The 20,917-nt window shown below is 31.3% G+C and overlaps 2 protein-coding genes across 6 annotated transcripts in view; both read right to left on the reverse strand.

The window, feature by feature from the left end:
• Positions 1-189: 189 nt before the first annotated feature.
• Positions 190-11,885, reverse strand: LOC132702831 (27 kDa hemolymph protein-like). 2 transcript variants are annotated; one of them, XM_060671645.1, is made up of 9 exons: positions 11,701-11,885; positions 11,534-11,643; positions 9,011-9,287; positions 6,494-6,644; positions 5,467-5,603; positions 1,094-1,233; positions 802-1,012; positions 394-541; positions 190-332 (listed from the first exon to the last, which is right to left on the reverse strand). In XM_060671645.1, the coding sequence occupies exons 1-9, from the start codon at positions 11,735-11,737 to the stop codon at positions 206-208; spliced, it is 1,338 nt and encodes a 445-aa protein (XP_060527628.1). In that variant the 5' UTR covers positions 11,738-11,885; the 3' UTR covers positions 190-205. The 2 variants fall into 2 exon arrangements, with proteins under 2 accessions (XP_060527628.1, XP_060527627.1); XM_060671644.1 differs by lacking the exons at positions 5,467-5,603; positions 6,494-6,644; positions 9,011-9,287; positions 11,534-11,643; positions 11,701-11,885 and adding exons at positions 2,038-2,174; positions 2,256-2,421; positions 3,479-3,755; positions 4,044-4,162; positions 4,775-5,050.
• Positions 11,886-13,613: 1,728 nt separating this feature from the next.
• LOC132702830 (regulator of G-protein signaling 11) overlaps positions 13,614-20,917 on the reverse strand; it is a 161,104-nt gene continuing 153,800 nt past the window's right edge. For 2 of the 4 annotated variants that reach the window (XM_060671640.1, XM_060671642.1), the window contains 2 exons: positions 17,709-18,343; positions 13,614-16,805 (listed from right to left, as the gene is read on the reverse strand). In XM_060671640.1, the coding sequence (XP_060527623.1) occupies positions 16,745-16,805; positions 17,709-18,343 (696 nt within the window). In that variant the 3' untranslated portion in view covers positions 13,614-16,744. The remainder of the gene's footprint in view (positions 16,806-17,708; positions 18,344-20,917) is intronic. The other 2 variants (XM_060671641.1, XM_060671643.1) reach the window with 2 other exon arrangements.

A 20,917-nucleotide genomic window follows, 5' to 3' on the forward strand; every position in this document is an offset into this window, starting at 1 on the left:
AGTTTTCAAAAAAAAAGAAAACATCAAAGAAAAAGAATGTTTTTAAACAAACTAATGGATGTCTGACTGCCCTGCTAGTGTCCGTAATTCGAAATTAAAGTAAAACAAATGATTTAGTTTGTTCAATTTTAACACAAAATTACCATATCAAAACAAATGTTATCTTATGACTTTAGTACTTTGTTATATATATGTAGTGTTTCTTTCAATGATTGAAGCATGGTTTGTGAAGAGCATTTACAAGATCTCTTATAAGAGTGTCGATTTCAACATCATTGATGCATACTTTTTTTATGACTTCTTTAACGCAATTGTTTAATGAATACATTTTGCTGAAAATAAAAAAAAATCATAATGGAAATTTAGATTTAATAACATTATGAAAAAACTTACCCACACATAGTTTCTTTTGGCGGTATGTTCATTTCATTGAAAATGTCGTTTTGAACATTTTCTTTAAAGCAGGCGATGAGAAGATTTCTATTTTTATTTCTTTTTATATCTTGAAAGCACTGTAAAAGTTCTCTGTTTGAGGTAGCCTCTAAAATAATTTAGAAAGCATTGCATATTTTTGTATTAACTTAGGCTTGACTAAATTATTTTTTGGAGTTTTTATTAGAACAGCTGTTTTTATATAATAAGCAGTTTATAAAGCGCTTTAAAAATAATATCCATAAGAAGGTGTCAATTGGATCAAAAAAGAAACCGTAACTTCCTTAACAAATAACATAGATGGAAACATGGAAAAATTAGGTAAGTAGCGTTTAAAAATAAATTGGAAGTTAAGCGGAAGGTTCTTACTTTGAAGGGTGTTCGCGTAAGTGTAACCAAATTCTAAAACGGAAATTATATTTTCCATCAAAAATGTAGGGAAATATTTGGCTTCCTCCTTTAAACAATCTTCCATTGCCAAAATCAGAGGTTTGCTGCACGACCGTAAGTCAGCAATCATATCTTCCCTTGGAGTAACCAGAAACCTAATGGGTTTACAATGCGTCTTATTTATTGCAATCTACAAATAATTTAAAGAAAGTTTAAACCCCAATTCATAATAAAACACTATGCGAGTTTGAAGATTGATACCATCACAAACCATTAAATTCAAGACACTATCTTCAGAGCCGTATTTTTGGCAGATTTGCTGAAGTTTTGCAATCGTCGAAAGGCTACTGTTTGTAAAAGCGAATTGGACGATAGTCCTTTTAACCAGTCTGCGTGACTGCATTTGATTATCTAAAACAAAAATAATTTCAGTTGACTTTTTTTTGCTTTTTCACTTAAAAATGTTAAACAATGTAGTAAACATAGGTATTATGTTATATAAAATTGATAAAAAACATTCAAACCTAAAAGTTGTCTTAAATCAGGAAAAAATAAAGCGATTAAATTTATTTAAGTATTAAGTATATTAAATTGCAAATACCATGGGTATTTATTGAGATATTATTTGAACGAAGGTTGTTACGAATATCATAAGACCAGAATCGATAAAGAAAAATGAGGTTTTTTAAACCAATAAAAATTATAATGTAAACTTGAAAAATGTCTTTTCATGCGTAAGTTTGTAACAAGTTTTGGAAATTCCCTGTAAAGAAAAGCAGGATGGGATGATTTTAAAGATGTTACGTATGCAGGAAGGGGTAGCAAACGGCTTGGTAGAAAAATATCAGATATGCCAGTTTCACTCTATTTTATATTAGATTAAGAATTAATTACACTATTAATTAAAAAACATCTAAAAATAACCATTTTATAAAAATTGTAAATCACAATATTAACAAGAATTCTTATAGTAATTATAATAAGGATGAAGATCACTATAAAGATTAAAATTATGAAAAACTGATACATGAAAATTCCCGGTAAATGCCGACTATACTACCAACTGCAAGTATTCGAGGTAATACCAAAGGAGCGACACAACTATATAGAATATCTGTTAACACATGACTAACCAAAATCGATAGAAAAAAAAACTATTTCCATTAATCCTTTATTGCCAAAATTTTATGTAGTGATAAAATAATTAAAACATACTTCTTCTTTGCTTCGGGTTTTTACAAGCGGTTTTTTTAATGAATTTGAAAACAGCCTCGATGATGTTTGCTGGTGTACTATCCTTGCAGTTGTCTTCCAAATCTTTTACTACGCATTGCTGAAGTTTCGTAAGATCACTAGAAAAACAAATGTTTTATTAAAAAAAATAAACCCAGCTGCTACATTCTTAGGAAATCCAAAGAAACAAGCATACTCACTCGCATTTTTCTTGGTTTACTGTAAAATTCGGAATAGTCGCAGGAAGGGAATTTGGAGAAAATGTAGAAAATGCAGCAGTATCTATTTTGATAGTATCGTTAATGCACTTCTGGATGGCTTCAGATCTGGATTTAAGACATTCGAGCCCCCCTTCAGCGACAAACACTAAAAGAAGAGTTCCGGTTTTATTTATTTTTTTTGCTGTTAAAGAAAATGAAAGTATACCGCTATCTGTGTATCTTATTGAATATCAGTTTTTTTGGGCTTTGATAGTAGAGAATAAAACATGTATAAATATGCGCCCAAACTATTTCAAAAAAACAGCGGGATTTCAATAATGATCTTTTTTCTTAATCTTATATTTACAGTAAAAAGTGATAATTTTTTTATAATGAGCATCCCATGCAGTTACCCAGATTTTTATAACGAATATGTAAATCAAATTTATTGCCTTTCGGGACATTATTAAATTTTAGAGTAGTAAAGTCTATAGCTAAGTATTAAAAACAAATGTTTAGTTCATCTTGCGTTATACGAATTCCCGACGACAAAATATCTACCCTGAATACTTCAATTGCAAAAGTTTTTTCAAATCGCAATGTATTTACCATTTAAATAAAAATTCTCAAAAAGGTTGTAATGGTTGTTAAAATCAACTCTTACACCAAGGATAGTATTTATCTGTTATCTAAAAGTTAAACACAGTGGTTTTTGAGGGACAATTGTTTCGTTTTTATTTATGCAAAGTACCTCAACGATACATCAAATAATACAAAAATTATTTTAGAAAAGTTTTGGTTAGTCCCATTATTGGACTAACGTAAGTCTTAACGTACATTTCAAGCCAGTTGTCAATTTCTTAGACAAAATGCTTGGTGAAGTTGGAAAAAAACTTATGGAGCTAAGAGTACAGTCAAAACTAGTAAAACATTTTATATGAATGTAGGGCCTAAAGAGTATCTTTATCTATTATGTAAATAAATTAGTTCCAACAAAAACGATTTTTGTTTTATGGTTTTTGAATTCTCAGAAAATTATTGGAACAAATTTTTGTGACAAATATGATAAAATGAAGAAAAACATGGTGACATTTTAATTATGAAAGTACCGGATGATTTAGAGAAAAAAAAAATCAAATTTCTTATCAGTATTGTATCAAAGTTGCCAAACGTCTTGTAGATTATAAAATTTCGTAAAAAGTGTTGCCTTGTTTATTGCTTACTGGCAAGTCTATCCCCATCGTGGAAACAAGCAAAGTTTCCAATTTCCTCGAGCAAATCTGCGGTTACATTGAGCGCCTGCTTTTCACTTTCTTCCATGCACTCTTTGGCTACGTCGACGCTTTTTTGAATGCACTCCTTCAATTGCGGGCGTCTGTTGCAATATTTTCCAAACACTTCGTCCATCGATCCCGTTTTCTTAGACTCTTCAATTTCGTTTTTTATGCCGTTAATATCGATTAAACCTTCGATACAGGTTTTGGTTTCCTGAATTTTTTCCTAAAATATAGGGTTAGTGAACATGTACAATTTTTTAAATAATAACCAGTGTAAATTGGGCCACGAACCCAATCTCCTAATAGGTGTGAATCATTACTATCCAGAAAAATAAAACAATGCTTAACATCAATAAAAAACAATAAATAGGATCAAAGTTGCTAATTAAACAATAAGAATTCAGAAATAATAACAATAAAAATAAGTATAAGCATATAAGCATAGTTTTAAATAATATATTGTTTGAATTGCTTAATAACTTTTAGCGTCAGCTATCTATTCTGTACATACTTTTAGTTTCCCATAAGTTTCAGGTTTTCCTTGTTTTTCACATTTCTCCTTTATCAACGGCAAATCATCAATATTTACTTTCGGCGGATTCGATAAGTCTATTTCAGCATAACTGACACCTATACGAGAAACATAATTATAAATGAATGACTGTTCATCGAAGTAGTATTTTATAAAATTTTATACACACGCTTATGTCCCAAAATCTACACGTTTTTGAAATAGGTTATATAAAGTCACACTTTTTGGAATGCTAAATATGATACCATTTTAACGATTTATTTTAAAAACATCAGAAGCGGCTATCCTTTTATAATAATAATCAACGCCCAAATTGCAATAGCGGAAATCGATAGATATTAAAGTTGCAAATGTCACTGTCGACATAAAATTCAAAATATGTTAAAAGCTTAAAAACACAAGTATGAGATATTAGAGCTGAAGTGTGTTCAATCATTCCAGGGAAATAAAAAATGCCTTAATGTACAGGGTGTTTTATTTAAAATAAGAAAGTTGTCGCTTTTCTATGGACATAAAAGCATGCTGTATATATTATTTTTGTAGGTTTTGAGATAATGTGTCCCATAATAAACGGGCTACGCGTTTAGATTATTATTATACCCCGTGAAAATGATTTTTGAACACGTATTTAGTTTAATTGCAACAACAAATCGTTAGCAATCTATATCTCAGATTTTATTCTACAAAAATGATAATAAAAAGTAACTTACCTATTGCGAGAAATATCAGAAAAAGTTTATGTTCCATTATGTATTGAATTTTTTACACTTAATTCACTGCACTATACAGAAGAAAATATAGTTTCGACTGCAATCTATTCAGTTTAGAATGAAATATCTTCCGAAAGGTCAATTTGGCGTGATCTTTGAACGCCAGGCTATGGACGTTTTATCTAATTACCAGAAATTAGGACTTAGCGATAAGCTGCTGCACGCATTCAGCGATTTTTCTTCATTGGCGGCGACGAGAGTCGTAGTTCTAATGCAATTAAAGAGTATATATATCTGTGTATATACATATTTATACAAACTACATATATATATAAGTAACAAGGGATTTGCAACTTATTTTGCACGTGTATTTGAGTCATTGGCCATACGAGATTCCTCAAGGATGGCAATTGTCTAATTAGAGTGAACCAATTTTGGAGATCTGCTATTTATCGTGACCTTGGAAATCTTGATACTTGCGTCAAAACCAAAGCGAAGAAAATTTTAGTTTGGCTCAGTTGATGATGTTACTGGTTTCGTTAACACAAAATCTATATTATTACAATATTTAAAAAAATAATGTTTGTAATGTCTAATTTTATATAATTATAATGACTATTAATTAAATAATAACTATATGAACTAAATAAAAATAACGAATATTAAATAAATTCCGCAATTAAGATACTTACTTCTCTTTTCCTTTGGTGAATTGCATGCGTTTCTTTTGATGAATTCTAGCAAAGAATCCACCATATTTGCCGACGTATGTTTTATGCAGTTCTTCTCCAAGTCCTGAACTATGCACTCCTGAATCTTTGTAAAATCCCTACAAAAGGGGTTAATAGTTAGAATAAGTTGTATAGTATAATTTTTCATGGTAATTAATGTTCAAGATTTCGTGACACTATAAGTATATTCTTTTAAATTATCGACGGTTTTGCACTGTACCGTAGAAGAATTGATTACCTGCAAGAATTTTTTATTCAATAAAATTTTTTTAAATTAAATTTAGGAGTCCCTAAAGGATGTCGCTGGCAAATAGGTTTTTTTTAACAACTTTCAATGAACTTGAGATAATTTAATGAAAATATAATATGGTGGCCACTAGTAGGGGCCCCTTTTAGAATATTCGGTTTATCAGATGTGGATAAAGACCTAAAACAAAATGCTTTTGGGTAGCTCGAGGCCTTAATTAAACAAGTATCCTTATTTAGAAAAATGCACTATTTTTAACGAAAAAAAGTAACAAACGCAATAGTGTTTCATTTTTAATAAATTACTAAGAAAATACAAGCAATTTTTTTCAATCTGTAACAGAAAACTCTATGGGTGGTTTTATTTATAAAAAAACGCAGCACCCTTTAGAGGTTCATTTTTCTATAGATCAAAAAGACATTTTACCAGACAACCGGTACAAAATGAACCATAGAAAATATAAACATTTGAACGGACAAGGATTTTCTATTTTCTTGAATGTAATAATGGCACACTTTTATAATTTTCTCTTGAAATTATCATATTTGAGTTTTGTTAAACTAATTTGTTGTGGGTTTTACTAGGGCGACTATAATAAGGCGTTTAACAATGGAGAAAAAGACGCAGATATCACAATGTATTATTTTTTAGTGAGCACACAACCAATCAGGGATCATCTTTTGTTCACCTTTTGGTTACGCTGTAAGTATAAACAACTTTCAGTTTTTAAAATTTACTTACCGACATTTTTCCTTATTAATTGACATATTTGGGATATCAATGTCAGTCGTATCAAAATGGACTTCTCCGAATTTTAGGGTATCGTTTATACAATTTAATATATCCCTCGTTCGAGATATTAAGCAGTCTATTCCGCCTTCGGCGACAAACACTACAAAATCAAATATTGTGTTTAAGTAGGTTTTAAAAATTCTTTTGATTATTTTATATTATTAACTGTTTATCTTTTCTGGTTTTTCAGTTATTTCGTCTTGGAAAAAAAAGTTATAATATTAAAATTTATTTTACTTATGGAGATTATTCCAGATTTATAATTAATATTGTAGTTTCCATTTTAAGTGATAATATTGGTAAATTCACACTAATGTTGTTATATGTATTTTACTAGATTCAGGAAAAATATAATAATAAATATTTGCATAAAGCTCAGTTGTTGGGTACCTATTTGTAAATTTAGTTTTGATTAGAGATGCTAAGACAATATATTTTATAAATAGTTTTTCTACTCCCGTCTGTAAAATACCTAACTACACACCGACCCAGCGTGCGGGAAGCGCCACTTTACCACGTCAGTTTCGTTTCCCACCGATCCGAGCCACTTCGGATAATCCCGGGATTTTACCGCATGGGTTTGGGAGCAATCGGATGTTTTCGGAGATATTTCACACGGCTTGAATTTGACGTTTGTGAATTCTGACGGTCACGTCAGTGATCGTATTCTTGTTGTTTTGCGAAAATGTCCGCGCGCGGTGTTAAAAACTAACCGTCGCAGAAAAAGTATAGTATGCAACACGATCGGTAAACTTTTTAAGTCACTCGTTTATTAAACACTCGCTCCGCTCGTGTCAAATAAACTCGTGAATCAAATGCCGTTTACCGCACTTGTTGCGTAATATTATTAACTTCGAGTTTCAAGCAGTGTAAGTACAAATATATGTAAAAGCAACATATGTATTTATACAACAATGCTTAGCTAGCTATTTTTGTGTTATATGTTATGAGTGATATTTTCAAGCTTTCTTTTTTCATATTTGTTGTCGTTTTAATTTTATATTCGTTTTTACTTAAATTGATTAGAAATAAATTTTAACTTATGAATTATTTATTATGTTTTAGAGGACAACCTATGAGGTCGACTAATAATAAGTGTAAGTAGACAACTCAAATAGGAAATGCTTTCTTTAAACCTATTTAAAATAATGCTACCTAATTAGAATTAGAATTACATTTTGATTATCTTCTTCACTCAAGTTGGAGGCCAAAGAGGTTAAAATTGAGCAGTAAATTTGCCAAGACAGGGTTCGAAAGCTATATTACAATAATTTTAGAACGCTTTTTTGGTAGGTTGGCAATATATTATCCCCGCATTAATTGAAATATGTGCCTAACTAAAATTCCTGCCAGGTTGTCATAACATTTAGGTATTGCATGCGGGGAGTTTATAAAATTATGCACATTTTGTAAAATATACAAATGTATTTTATTATGGCAATAAAAATAACTATTCATTCTTGATCTAAAAGTATTACAATATACAATAACTATTTTGAACCGTTTGGAGTTAAACGCAAAACACTAGAAGCCATGGCAATATAGTGTGGCAGTTCAATTAGCATTAGCATTTATCAAACAATTTAATTTATTTATAAATTTACGTTATTTTGATATGGCGAAATTACATTCAATCAACGAGTTATTACATTTAATTTAACCCCATTTTGTTTATTATATTAAGAATTCATTATAAATTGGACTCATAATTTTTTTTTATAAATCGCTAAGGTTTACTACCGAAACAGTCGTATTTGTTTAAATTGCATGATTCTAGTGTTTTGCTTTTATCTCGGTCGGTAACGGTCAGAAATGGGTTGTCTTTATTTCCGAAATAAAATACGGTTCCCCTTTAAATTGAGGTATAATTTACAGTTGCATATTTTGCAAAATGTGCAGAATCCTGCAAACTCCAGCCAACAACAGCAGACTCTCAAAATTTCAGATTTTTGTAAAAAACGATTGAAATATAATTATTTATGTGGTTCGAGTAGATTTTTTTCGTAATGGATGTTTTTGCTAAATTTTCTAAAATAATTTTTATCTCTAAAATAGCCCAAGCTTCAGGAATTGTCATAAAACCTAACATTAAAAAAAGGAAGTGTAAAGACCCATTTTCATATACTTGTAATAGGCAATCGAGTTTGGGGAAACCCTTATATATTATCGTTAAGTAGCGATCAGAGTTGCAGCGGCACAATTCTGTGCACTTTAAATAGGGAATAGCGTAGAAACGTTCACGAGGCGTTGTGAGCATGTCAAAATTCCCTAATGTAAAAAGCGTTGGCATTGGAAATAAAATAAATTGAATTTTGCTAGCATTTTAGTCGCTTTTTGCGCTGCATCATGCAAAAATATAAATGTAAATGTTGAAATTCTCCAAATTTATTTATTCAACACATTTTCGATAGCAAAGAACCTGCGCTGCGCTTTTGTGAAAAATACAGAACCCGGCTTTTTGCTCACTTGCAATTCTATCGCCATTTTTAAAACAGGCAAACTCTGTAATCTGTTCGACCCATTTCCCCATGTCACTTAACGACTCCCGTTCATTTTGCAACAGACATTCCTCGGCGACATCCGTCGTCATCGACAGGCATTTTCGAAACTCGGGCCTTCTGGTGCAGTACTTTCCAAAAAGTTCATCCAAAGAACCTGTTTTCCTGGCTTTCTCGAATTCGGCATTCACACTCTCAAAATGCACGATCTCGTCGATACAGGTCATAGTCTTCTCTATGGCCTCCTTAAAAATGCAATTAAGAATATGTACGATGCATCAGGTTGAACAATTTTTATGCGCAATTGTAATTTGTCATTGTCAATTGTCATCCTTTTATTTAACAATTTTTTGTACCTGCAACGCCGACTTAATTAATATTACTACAGAGTCTAATTGGCAAAGTGCTATAATTTGTCATTAAATAGGAAACTGCACAATGAAGAGACCAGACTACCCGTTTCGTTGTGTTTATGTTATTTGCGAGGTGTTAACCTTATACCCTTGCGAAAAAGAATGTCTTAATATCAACTACGATAAAAAGAGACTCCATTTTCTCATTCTCGCGGTTAAATCACGCAGTTTGATCCCAGGTGTTGTTAGTTTTGTGCTGTTGAGTGTGTGGAACCATTCATAAATCTGGTGAACAGTTTTCAGTCAATGTATTTATAATATAATGTCTTTGAACCATACAGCTAATAGATAATATAGTGGCGATAAAAACTGACAGGTATTATTGGTTGAAAACGAGATTTCCAAAGACCGAGTGCGTATATTAAACGCCCTATCTCAAAATTTTTATTCATCAGAGCTTCATGGATTATCAGCATGGACAGGACCTCTAAATATCGAATAACTATGTGATTTGATGAAATCAATATATGATATCCACTATAGCTTGCGTAAATGTTGAAAATTGCGGAAGAGTAGGAAAGCAAATCGGTAATGAACATCTAGACTAGGAGATTTTAGAATAGCTATGGCTTTTTCAGAATAGTAAGTGTTTTTATGGGTAATAATGGGTAAAAACAATATTAAAATTAAATTAAAATAGCTCTGTGTTTCTAGATTATGACCGCTGATAAAATTTTTTGGTGCTGGTGGGTTAATTCTAAATTTTGTTTATTAATTTGCTGATACTTGGAGTTTGTGTTACTTTACAGAAATTTGAATTGAATAATGTATTTATAGCGTTTTGAAAATAATCATTGCCTCTATACCTGCCTAATTACAAATAAAAACACCATCGCGTCACGGGATTCGTCACCGTGTTGCGTGAATTTAACATTGTTTATTATTTCTACAATATTTCAATGATAACTAGAAAACTTGACAACAGAAACGGAATGAAAAAACGTTTAAAATCCGGCATTGCATAGAAAACTATTAGGTATTATGTAGAATGCGTCAAACTATAAGGCATTGTATGAAACAATATATACATTGTCTAAAGTTTTTATAAGACTTCGATTTGATAATCGGTATTCTATAAAACCGTTATCAGGACAAACTGATCGTAGTGTCTCCGACCAAAGAAACGAGGAAAAAGGAAATACTGACCTAAATATATATATATATATATATATATATATATATATATATATATATATATATATATATATATATATATATATATATATATATATATATATATATATATATATATATATATATATATATATATATATATATATATATATATAAAACACTCGAAGTGTTTTCGGAGCGCGAGCATTGAAGATGCCAAGTGAGATTTTGGCGAAACGTCTGCAGGATTCCAGTCGGATGCAGGATTTGCAGGATTCCAGTCGGATGCAGGATTCCAGTCGGAGTTCAACGAGCGAACGGATGATATCCCGGAATATAGTGTCATCATATATATATATATATATATATATATATATATATATATATATATATATATATATATATATATATATATATAAAACACTCGAAGTGTTTTCGGAGCGCGAGCATTGAAGATGCCAAGTGAGATTTTGGCGAAACGTCTGCAGGATTCCAGTCGGATGCAGGATTTGCAGGATTCCAGTCGGAGTTCAACGAGCGAACGGATGATATCCCGGAATATAGTGTCATCATATATATATATATATATATATATATATATATATATATATATATATATATATATATATATATATATATATATATATATATATATATATATATATATATATATATATATATATATATATATATATATATATATATATATATATATATATATATATATATATATATATATATATATATATATATATATATATATATATATATATATATATATATATATATATATATGAAAAAAAGTAGCGATTTTATCACCACCCTACCATAAAACTCATTTTATTGACAAATGAATGCAAAATGTTTTTCATTTCAAAATTTGTGTGCGAGATATTTGTCGCTTTTTGGTACGGAAGAGATGAGTTAAGTTTATATGTATATAACATGCTATATAGTATACATACCGTTAATCGTTCATATGAGTCATCTTTTCCATGTTTGTTGCATTTCTGCTTTATCGCAACCACATCATCCAAGGCTGATATATTATTTTTATCGTATTCGAAACATAACACTAAATACATTATCATATATCACTTTCAAATCGGCTTTGATGACTTTATTATATTACCTGCTGATGTAAAAATAACCACAATAAACCATTTCATTATTATCTCTTTAAAAAAATCAGAATAAATTTAAATATGAATTTATATATTCACTTAACACAATTCTTTTAAGCTGCAGATTCCCCACACGTTTAGTTTTTCGTGTAGCACAAAAGGTCATATTAATAAACCAATCCGTTCGCTTTATTAAAACTGAGAGCGTCAGAGCTCTCATAAGGGGATTAAATAGTTGTGGACATTTTATGCGAACAATCGTTTAAAAGTGAAAAAGAAAATTGTTTCATAGTCATTCCAATCACATTTTTAAATATCCTAGGATTTCGAGTAATACCTATATGTTAGTAAAGAAGAAAAATGTAAGAAAGAAAAATATTTCTTCTTCAACACCCTAGTGAAGAATAAAAGTTTATGGCATTTTAAAATTTAAAATTATTTTTGAAATTTTGGGACATGCGGTACGTTGTAATGTGGGAAATAGACAAGGCCACATTACACAAATTTGTTTTAGAATTAAAAATACATTAAATTTATAGGCTCTTAAAATAAAAGTTAATTGTCAATTTCTGGTAAACCGGAAGTCCCACACCCACAATATTTTAAATAATTTTTTAATTTTAAATTTTTAATCTTTAATCTTAAAGCGATATGAAACTTTTGTTGCAAACTTACGTGAATGGGAGATAAATTAAAAAAACTTACATTACGTAGTAAGCAGTTTATTAGTAAAGTTTTATGGTAAAAAATCGATGTAGAGAGATTTGACTTTTCTATTCAATGTGATTTTCAAATACAAATTTCTTTACTTTTAGTTAACTTTTGTTCTGCAATATTTTTATATTTATATATTATATTTTTATACGGCTAGTTGTTCTTCCCGAGAACAACTAGCCGTATAAAAATATTGCCTTACTGTATGTCTTGAAAAATCAAATCAAAACAACAATAAATTATATATATATATATATATATATATATATATATATATATATATATATATATATATATATATATATATATATATATATATATATATATATATATATATATATATTACCGCACGGACTTGGGAGCAACTGGATGTTTTCGGAGATATTTCCCACTCCTTGAATTTTGACGTTTGTCAATTCTGACGGTCATGTCAATGAATGTATTCGTGTCGTTTTGCGAACTCGTGAGTCAAATACCGTTTGCCGTACTTGTTTCATAATATTTTAATTTTCTATTCCCTACTTTAAAATAATACACTCACTAGGCGTGTTCAAAGTGCCACTTTGAGAAGTCAGATTCGTTAACCATGGTCGTGATCAAGAATGTTTTCGATAGTTTATTTAGTGACGGGTTTGAGTACGATGGCATGTTTTCGGTCGATTTTAGCCACCGATGGTATTTCGATGTACTCATGTTGTTTTGCAAAAATGTACTCAAAAATTGCTTACTTGTTTATTAAGCACTCCCTCTGCTCGTTCGATATCAAACTAGTGCCTAAAATGATTATACATTCAAAATTTTTCATTGCTATTACTCCTAATACGGCGAATCCATTATTATTCATGATTGTAGTCTTTGGTTTAGTTGTTAATGTTAATATATTTTGTTTTTGTTTAGTGTGTTTTTTTTTAAATAAATTTTTCTATTATTAATACTTAAAGATCGACAGCTTTGAAATATTGATTACGGGACAGTTGACCCTTATTATTTTTTATACCTGTTAATATGAATCAATAAGAATGAAAAAAACTAAAGCATTTTTTTCTTAAGTGAATGCCATTGATATAGGAGGACAATCAATGCCCACTATGTGCGAGCTTTTTGTTACAGCTTTTAATACGATTTCCTCCCATTAAAACTTCGCACAATGCCAATTTGTTAAATGGCAAAAATGTGCTACATTCCAAAGCATAAGACTAATCAGGTCATAAAATAAAAAACAACTATTATCACATTCCCATTTCACTTTACAGTCTACATTAGATTAAAATGACATTAGTCTGTTAACAAGTCTAATAAATAAAATTTAAGAACATTAATTGTTAACATTTTTTTTCATTATTAATCGTAATCAATAATACAATGACTATTAAATATAAAACTATTTACATCACTAGCGAATCTCGCAGCTTATAGTTTACAACTTTTCATTCATGTTGGCATCGTAGATCGCGAGTAAAGGTTCCGGCGCATTTTGTTACCTATTTAAAAATTCATCGAAACAATCTTAAGTTTTTGTTGTTTGGACCCCAGATGTATTTGAACGTTTCGTCTTTTCAAATAAAATATCTGTGCTTACATATGTTTAAATGTAGTCGAACTGCACCCTGGAATAATCCAACCATACGGCCCAGAACCTTTACCGTCTCTTCGCTTAATCCCGATTTCTAAGGGTTGTTACACTTATGATAAAAGTAGCTCAAATAATCAGTTACACACCGCCAAATTCAGTAAAAAATAGTAATGTAACTTAGACGCATTAATTATCATTATCATCATTATTTTTTGATTTCTCTTTTTTAAACAGAAATTAATATTATTTGTATATTAGGTTGTTTAGGTAGTTAATACGGTGTATTTGAAAGACTACAAGAATTCTGTTCTAAAATTTATAGCTAAATTCGTGTACTAAAATATGTATAGCTGCTGGTGCAACTACACTGACCGTAAGTACGGTCGACATTTAGAACAGAATCGCTTCTTATCAACGATCTATGTGCATTTTGTAGTGAATTTTGATCTGTTACAAAATGTATAAGCGATCTTATCTGAATATTTATCCGACTTATTTGAATTTCATTTCAGTAATTTGTAATTCTTTTATTTAACTACTTTTACTTTCTAATTTGACATAAGATTGGATAGCTTTAAAAAACATAATTTGACAATTTGGTTTAAGGCTTATCACAGCACTCAATTAAAATTATTGTTCAACGAATCCATAGCAGCATTATACTATCAGCACCGTCCCATTTTTTACTTAACCCTTTACATGTTGAATGTTAATGTAGCTATTGTTGCTGTTAGTGTTTTAATATCAATAAATTTACTTAAATTCAAAAAGCTATCGAATCTTCACGATGTTGTGCACCTTAAAATCGAGTATTCAGTACTTTACCCCGACTTTGGCATTATGTGACAAATCTGGAGCACTATTTACAAATTTTAACTATGTATAACATGAGGCCATTTTTACACAAATGTCAAAGCATAACAACCATCTACAATGTTTTACGGTTAACAACGATACGACAATAGGCCAAAAATTACGGTGAAGTTGGCCTTTACAAGTAGGAACCGCAATAGTTTTTTTGAACCGGTTATTTGCTCACATAAGAAAAGAATTGGAAAATTATTTCGTTTCGTTTAATTGTGGTGCAGACATATTTTATTGCAATGTCGACACTGACAAAATAGTTGCGTAATGATCCTGAAGCTTTATAATTTTCTTTTCTATCAATTTTATACACGACGTAGTCAGTACCACTGCTTTTGGTTCATTGGTTTTATCGCAATAGCTACCACATATAGCAAGAGTCAACGAATTAATCATCTTCCAGCATTGTTTACATTTTATCTAAATATTTTTAAAATTATGATCTATTTTGTTGGTTTGTAGCACATAATATGTTTTCATCGGCATTAAATCGCTTGCTAATAGCTGGTCATTGAAGACAGCAAGTATTGCCAAACAACAATAATAAATGTAGAAAATTATGTGTTCGCTTCAAGACCGTTACACATTAAACCCGTAATAGATCAAATCTATCATTCAATTTAATTTTGAAGGTGTGCGAAAAATTTCGGATGTCCAATTTTTCAAGGTGCGAGAGAGTTATACTTTTCAACTCGACAAAACCTTCAAAGTTAATCGGAGGAAAATAAATAGATCTGATTCTTCCACTTCAGAGCGAATGTGTGCTTGATTTCAGAACCGTATTAAATTGGGAAATCCGCCAGAAAAATCGCTGAACGACATCAACTTCCACATATACTAAAGAACTACATCTACAACGAATATCATTTTAGTTATGCAAGATCAGTATGTGCCTATAGGTTATTTAATACGAAAATCGAAAACATCAAACATTTTTATGCGGACCCTCGTGACTGCAAACTGCACCGTTGAGCAGCCATTAATCCATTTTGCCTACATCTTTTTTGATATCTATGTGTATATAATACTACCCCTTATATATAACGACAATAATAAATATAGCATGCTGTGCACATCGATTATAAGGTACGTTGCACAATAACATTAATTTGATGGAAATTTCTGGCTTCATTCGACTCTACCAAAGAGCTGGGTTGGCGAAGGCGGATGGCAATTGGGCTCACGTATTTCGCCATCTACCACGACAGGGTTAGCTTCTTGGTAATGTCATTTATTTTTAAAATCGGCCTCCTGCCTTTTTATTATAAAGATATATTTTTAATCGTACTCCCACAATTTGAATGTTAAAATTGGCTGTTTTTCTTCATGTAAAACACTATACCTACGATGATCTGAAATAAAGCAACTCGGAAATGGCTTTTTCAAAAACAAACTTTAATTCTGAATGGTTTGGCACGACCGAAGTTAATGAAAAACTGCGGTAGCAATTTCGCATCTATATGTGAGCAAATACACGATTAGGTTCCAAGATTTTGATTTCAAAAGTGCAACTATCGCGTCTATAAGCGAGATCAAAAACACAATATCGTAAACGGCGACATGAATAGGTGGCACTAAATACTGCAACTTCACCTCCATATCTTACAGACCTTGCTTTTACCAACATCAATTTCCATTCGGTTTCATCGGGCCAAAAAAATTGATATTCCCATTGTTTTTTCGATTCTCAGGTTACGACTAATATACTAGATTTAATAGTTAAATTTTTTTGTATATTTCTTGTGTACACGGAATTCAATCAAGCAAATATATTTTTCCTAAAACGTTGCTAAGACACTTGAACATCTTGCCGGCAACCTAATTTTCAATGTCGTATCTAATTTCCTTTTGGGGTGTAGTCTTTAACTGCTAGCGGCGTACTAAATGTACATTACCATTTGTTAGAGGTATCCTAAAGTTGCGTATGTCTTGACGAACGGGGTGTCTACTTTACAACTTTCTCTGGAAAAATAACAAATAATTAGCAGTACCCGTACGAAAGGACATCAAGTGGGTACGTCTTGATGAGAAATATGCAGTTCTTGGATCTATTACAAATAGTCTATTGAATATTCTGCTTTGCTCGAAATAATCTGCCTACCATATACAAATAGTTTTATTTCCGGGTTTTGATTAATCTTTGTTAACTAAATTACATACATAGATACAAAGTAGTAGAATTATCTCTTATTTATAGAAAATAAATATTCCTTTGAAAAATGTTAAGGTTTAAATATTTCTAGAACTTAGAGAAATAAAAAGGATATTGTAAATTTCAATCAAAAAAATTACTCGACTTTGGTAAAACCTTTACATTGTGGTCCGTTATAAACTTTTTCAATAATAGATCCAAGTCCTCGGAGGGACACCCTGTATAAATAGTACAATAATTCGAAATTAAGATTTTTCACAAGAAAAAAAACTTTGTCCTCAGTGCCTGTTAGGATATATCTACTAATACCAAAATAATGCAATATGTTATAAGCGTTTATATTACTAGTTTGACATGAGCTTCTTTACATTAACGAATGGGGTATATTGTGTACTGTGTAGACGAGCATTGTAATGAGCATAACAGGACCGATGTTATACAATATTTATGTATTTTTTTATTCAAAATTGTCAAATATGGTTTCCATATAATATAAAAATGACGACGCCATTTTGAGAATTATAATGCAATTTTGTTACTATTTTTTTAAATTTAGGGTTTAGGGGACACATACGGTATAATCTTTTACGCACGGTAACAAATTGTGATCTAGTTACGAAAGCGGCGTTGGTTCAAATTTTCAGCAAAATAAATCTATTGAAAACCTGCAAAATATTTGCGGTTTGGTGCCGGGCTAAGTTACAATAGCTTACTCGTCTTCCCAAGGACAGACATCGTTGCTTTTTGCCTCACCGACTTCTTTTCCTTCCTTGGCCTTATTGAAGTCCCCGTCCTCTTCCTGCTCTTCGCCAGCTGTCGCGACGATTTCTGACGGCGGCAACTCGCTGGCCGGCGACTCGCTGTCCGGTTCAGCCAAAGGCGCCATGGGTTCCTGACTGCAACTCGCGATCGGCGACGGTTCATCCCTTTCTACGGGTTCCGGGGTAGGTGGTTTGCTCATTTCCTGATTTTCCGGAGCTGTTACTTGGAGCAGGGGCTGAGTGTCGACGTCGTCGACCACCGAACTGACACTTATAATTGGCGCGCCGCCTACCGAACAAGTCTTAGCGATACTGTGACTCTTTCTCAGAGTTTTGGCGCTAGTACTTGGACTGTCCTCTAGTTTATTGTCTTTGTCACTAGGAATAACGAACACCGAGGACGCGGCGCTTATGGTGGCCGAACTATTGTCTTCGAACGACGATACTTTACGTCTCGATCCCTCCGTTCCTGACGAGTGGGTGATGGGGACCGATACCGAGGCCCTACGGGGTGTCTCGAACGGGTCTACATGGAGTTTTTTACCACTGTCGACTGTGTGTTGGGTGGTTAGAATGCAACGTTGGACCTGCAATGGAAAAGATAGTTGAATTTTAACTCGCCGTGAAATCCATTAGCGATAGAGTATTTTGGAATTTTTCCAATATGGGATTTTATAAATAAAGGGGATAAATTAATTAAGAGGTATGTGTTTGAAATTTTGATATATAATGCTTATATCTTGCTTGGTTAAATATGGTGTTATTGCGCTGAAATCTTAGTATTTCTAGGAGCCATACCTGCAACGTATAGGCAAACATTAACAACAGAATTATAACACGAAAATCGACTTTCTTGTTCGCATTTACCCGAATTGAAGTACAAAAATATAATATGGTATTGACAATCAAAAACGAATATTGAAATAAGGTTGCTGAACTGTTTCAGTAAGAAATTTTATGTACAATTCTAGAAATGTTCTTAATTTCTATTATTTTAATTGAGATCGCGTTTTATTCAGTAAGTAGACTATTTTTTCAACTTTGCGTGCGCTGTGAAGATGCATCAATTTCTTAATATTGGTCTTCAAAGTTTACTTTGTGATAATTTGTCGACATTACTAATTGCGGTTCTTTAATACTGTTGACCATTCAGAGAGGGCAGGGATGAATCCATTTTTTAATATTCTCTTTTTCTGCCTGTGTTTAATATAGTGTATTGGGTCTTCTTCATTTAGGGTGTGAGCAAAAGTTAATCAAAACGCAAAATTCTTTCTAGTTGATAAAGTTTGGTATGTTTTTTATTTTATTTACGTCAAAGGAGTTGAGAGATTCGTAGCACTTAGATCATCTGTGCTTTAGGATTTTTACCTTTGAAGTAAACATTTTCAACGGAAGCATAAGAATGGCAATTAAAATATTTTTTTCGAAAAAACCGTTGGATAAATGAATGCTCAATATCAATTTCGAAAGTACGATTGCCAATTGGTTACAGACGATTACAGCTAGTCAAAAATGGTTAAAAACGATGTTACATCTTGCAAAATTTGTAAATTAACCAAGATATCTAAGTAGTAGTTTGGATTAAGTATAGGGAAACCTAAAGGAACCTACCACAACATTTTCTGAGCGATCCAAAAGAATACCGATTGTTGTATTTAAAATAAGGAAGTTAAGTCATGTGAGATACTTATGAGATACTCTGTATTATAAAAGGTATTTTCATTACCAGTAGCATATTCAAAATCTTTCGGTGCCATATGCAAATTATCTATCTATTGCACTACATTTTTCTCTTTTTTTATCAGTAATAGTTTTCTTTTCTGTATCGTCTTAGTCGATGTAATGAGGCAGTCAATAATGTTGTGGAGTACACTCTTATCATCCACATCCATATTTCATACACATAGGAATTAATTGAGAGTTCACAGAATGATTTCCTTCTTATAAAAAAGTTGAATTAAATTATCTAACCAAAACTAACCAAAACTACAAGACACGGTAACAAAAAATATAACAAAAATATCGGGCACGGTTATTTTCAGTTGTATGTGAGTGAAAACAATCTAAAACTCGATGACATCAGTATTTAAAAAAAAGTCACAGCCGGTAATGTCGTTGAGGGAAATTTACTGATTCAGTCCTGCAATTAAAGGAATTCTTTTTGATTTTTGCATTATATTGTTGTTTTTATGAGTAATATTGTCCTTTTTACAAGTAACTGAAGATACGCAGAATTCTGCTTAACTTGAGGGTTGGAGTGCGACTCCTCTCTCACTGTATATTGCATCTCATTGTCTATACTATACAATGGATTGGATGATTCTTATTTTTATTTATTTATTATTTATTTATAAAATACCGTTGATTGATTCTTCTGATTAAGGCATAGTTTTAACAATTAATGCTTTTATTTTATGTTTGTTCCTCGTTGAAGTCAAGTTATATTCTTTTCAAATCACTTCCAATTTTTACGCGATCAAAGTAATGCAATAAAAGTTTTTACTCGTGTTAATTAGGAAACGGAAGATTCTGGTATTCACAATTTATATTTGCAAAATGATTCCAATATTCTGGGGAAGGGAACTTATTAAAAAGTTTTAATTAATTTTGTTTAAAAGAACCGTTATAGCCTCTTTCGAAACTTATTTACTTCAAAAGATGTTGAAATAGCAATTTTTTATCGTAGAATTTCGGATGGCTAAGAGTAATAAAGGAACTTTCCAATAATCTCCGATTCATCTGAAACTTTGCGAACGAATTAAGTAAGGAGCTTCTAGGGTTTAATTTATATGGAAATAGCAACAAATTAGTACCAGAATACGGTAACTTTTGCAGTCTGATACAAAATTAATTCAATTTGTGGGAACGTGAAATAAAAATCTACAACCCTATGTTTCGTATATATTTTTTATTTTTGAAATTAAGCGAGATTAATTCGGAAGTAATTTTATTACTTTTCTCTATGATTTTAAAATAACTGCACGCAATAAAATTTCCGGTCAACTAATACTAGAAAATTAATTCGAATTCGTCATGTAGCTCACGGTAGCGCTGGAATGTACAACTTTCTGTTTATTAGTTTTTCAGTAAATATCTGAACATATATTTAAATGAGCTACAGGAGTAACTAGTGTCCTGGCTTAACGTAGCGGCAAATTTGA

Source organism: Cylas formicarius, unplaced genomic scaffold (assembly GCF_029955315.1).
Source record: "Cylas formicarius isolate icCylForm1 unplaced genomic scaffold, icCylForm1.1 PGA_scaffold_6__28_contigs__length_40554024, whole genome shotgun sequence".
Classification (NCBI taxonomy): Eukaryota; Metazoa; Arthropoda; class Insecta; order Coleoptera; family Brentidae; genus Cylas; species Cylas formicarius.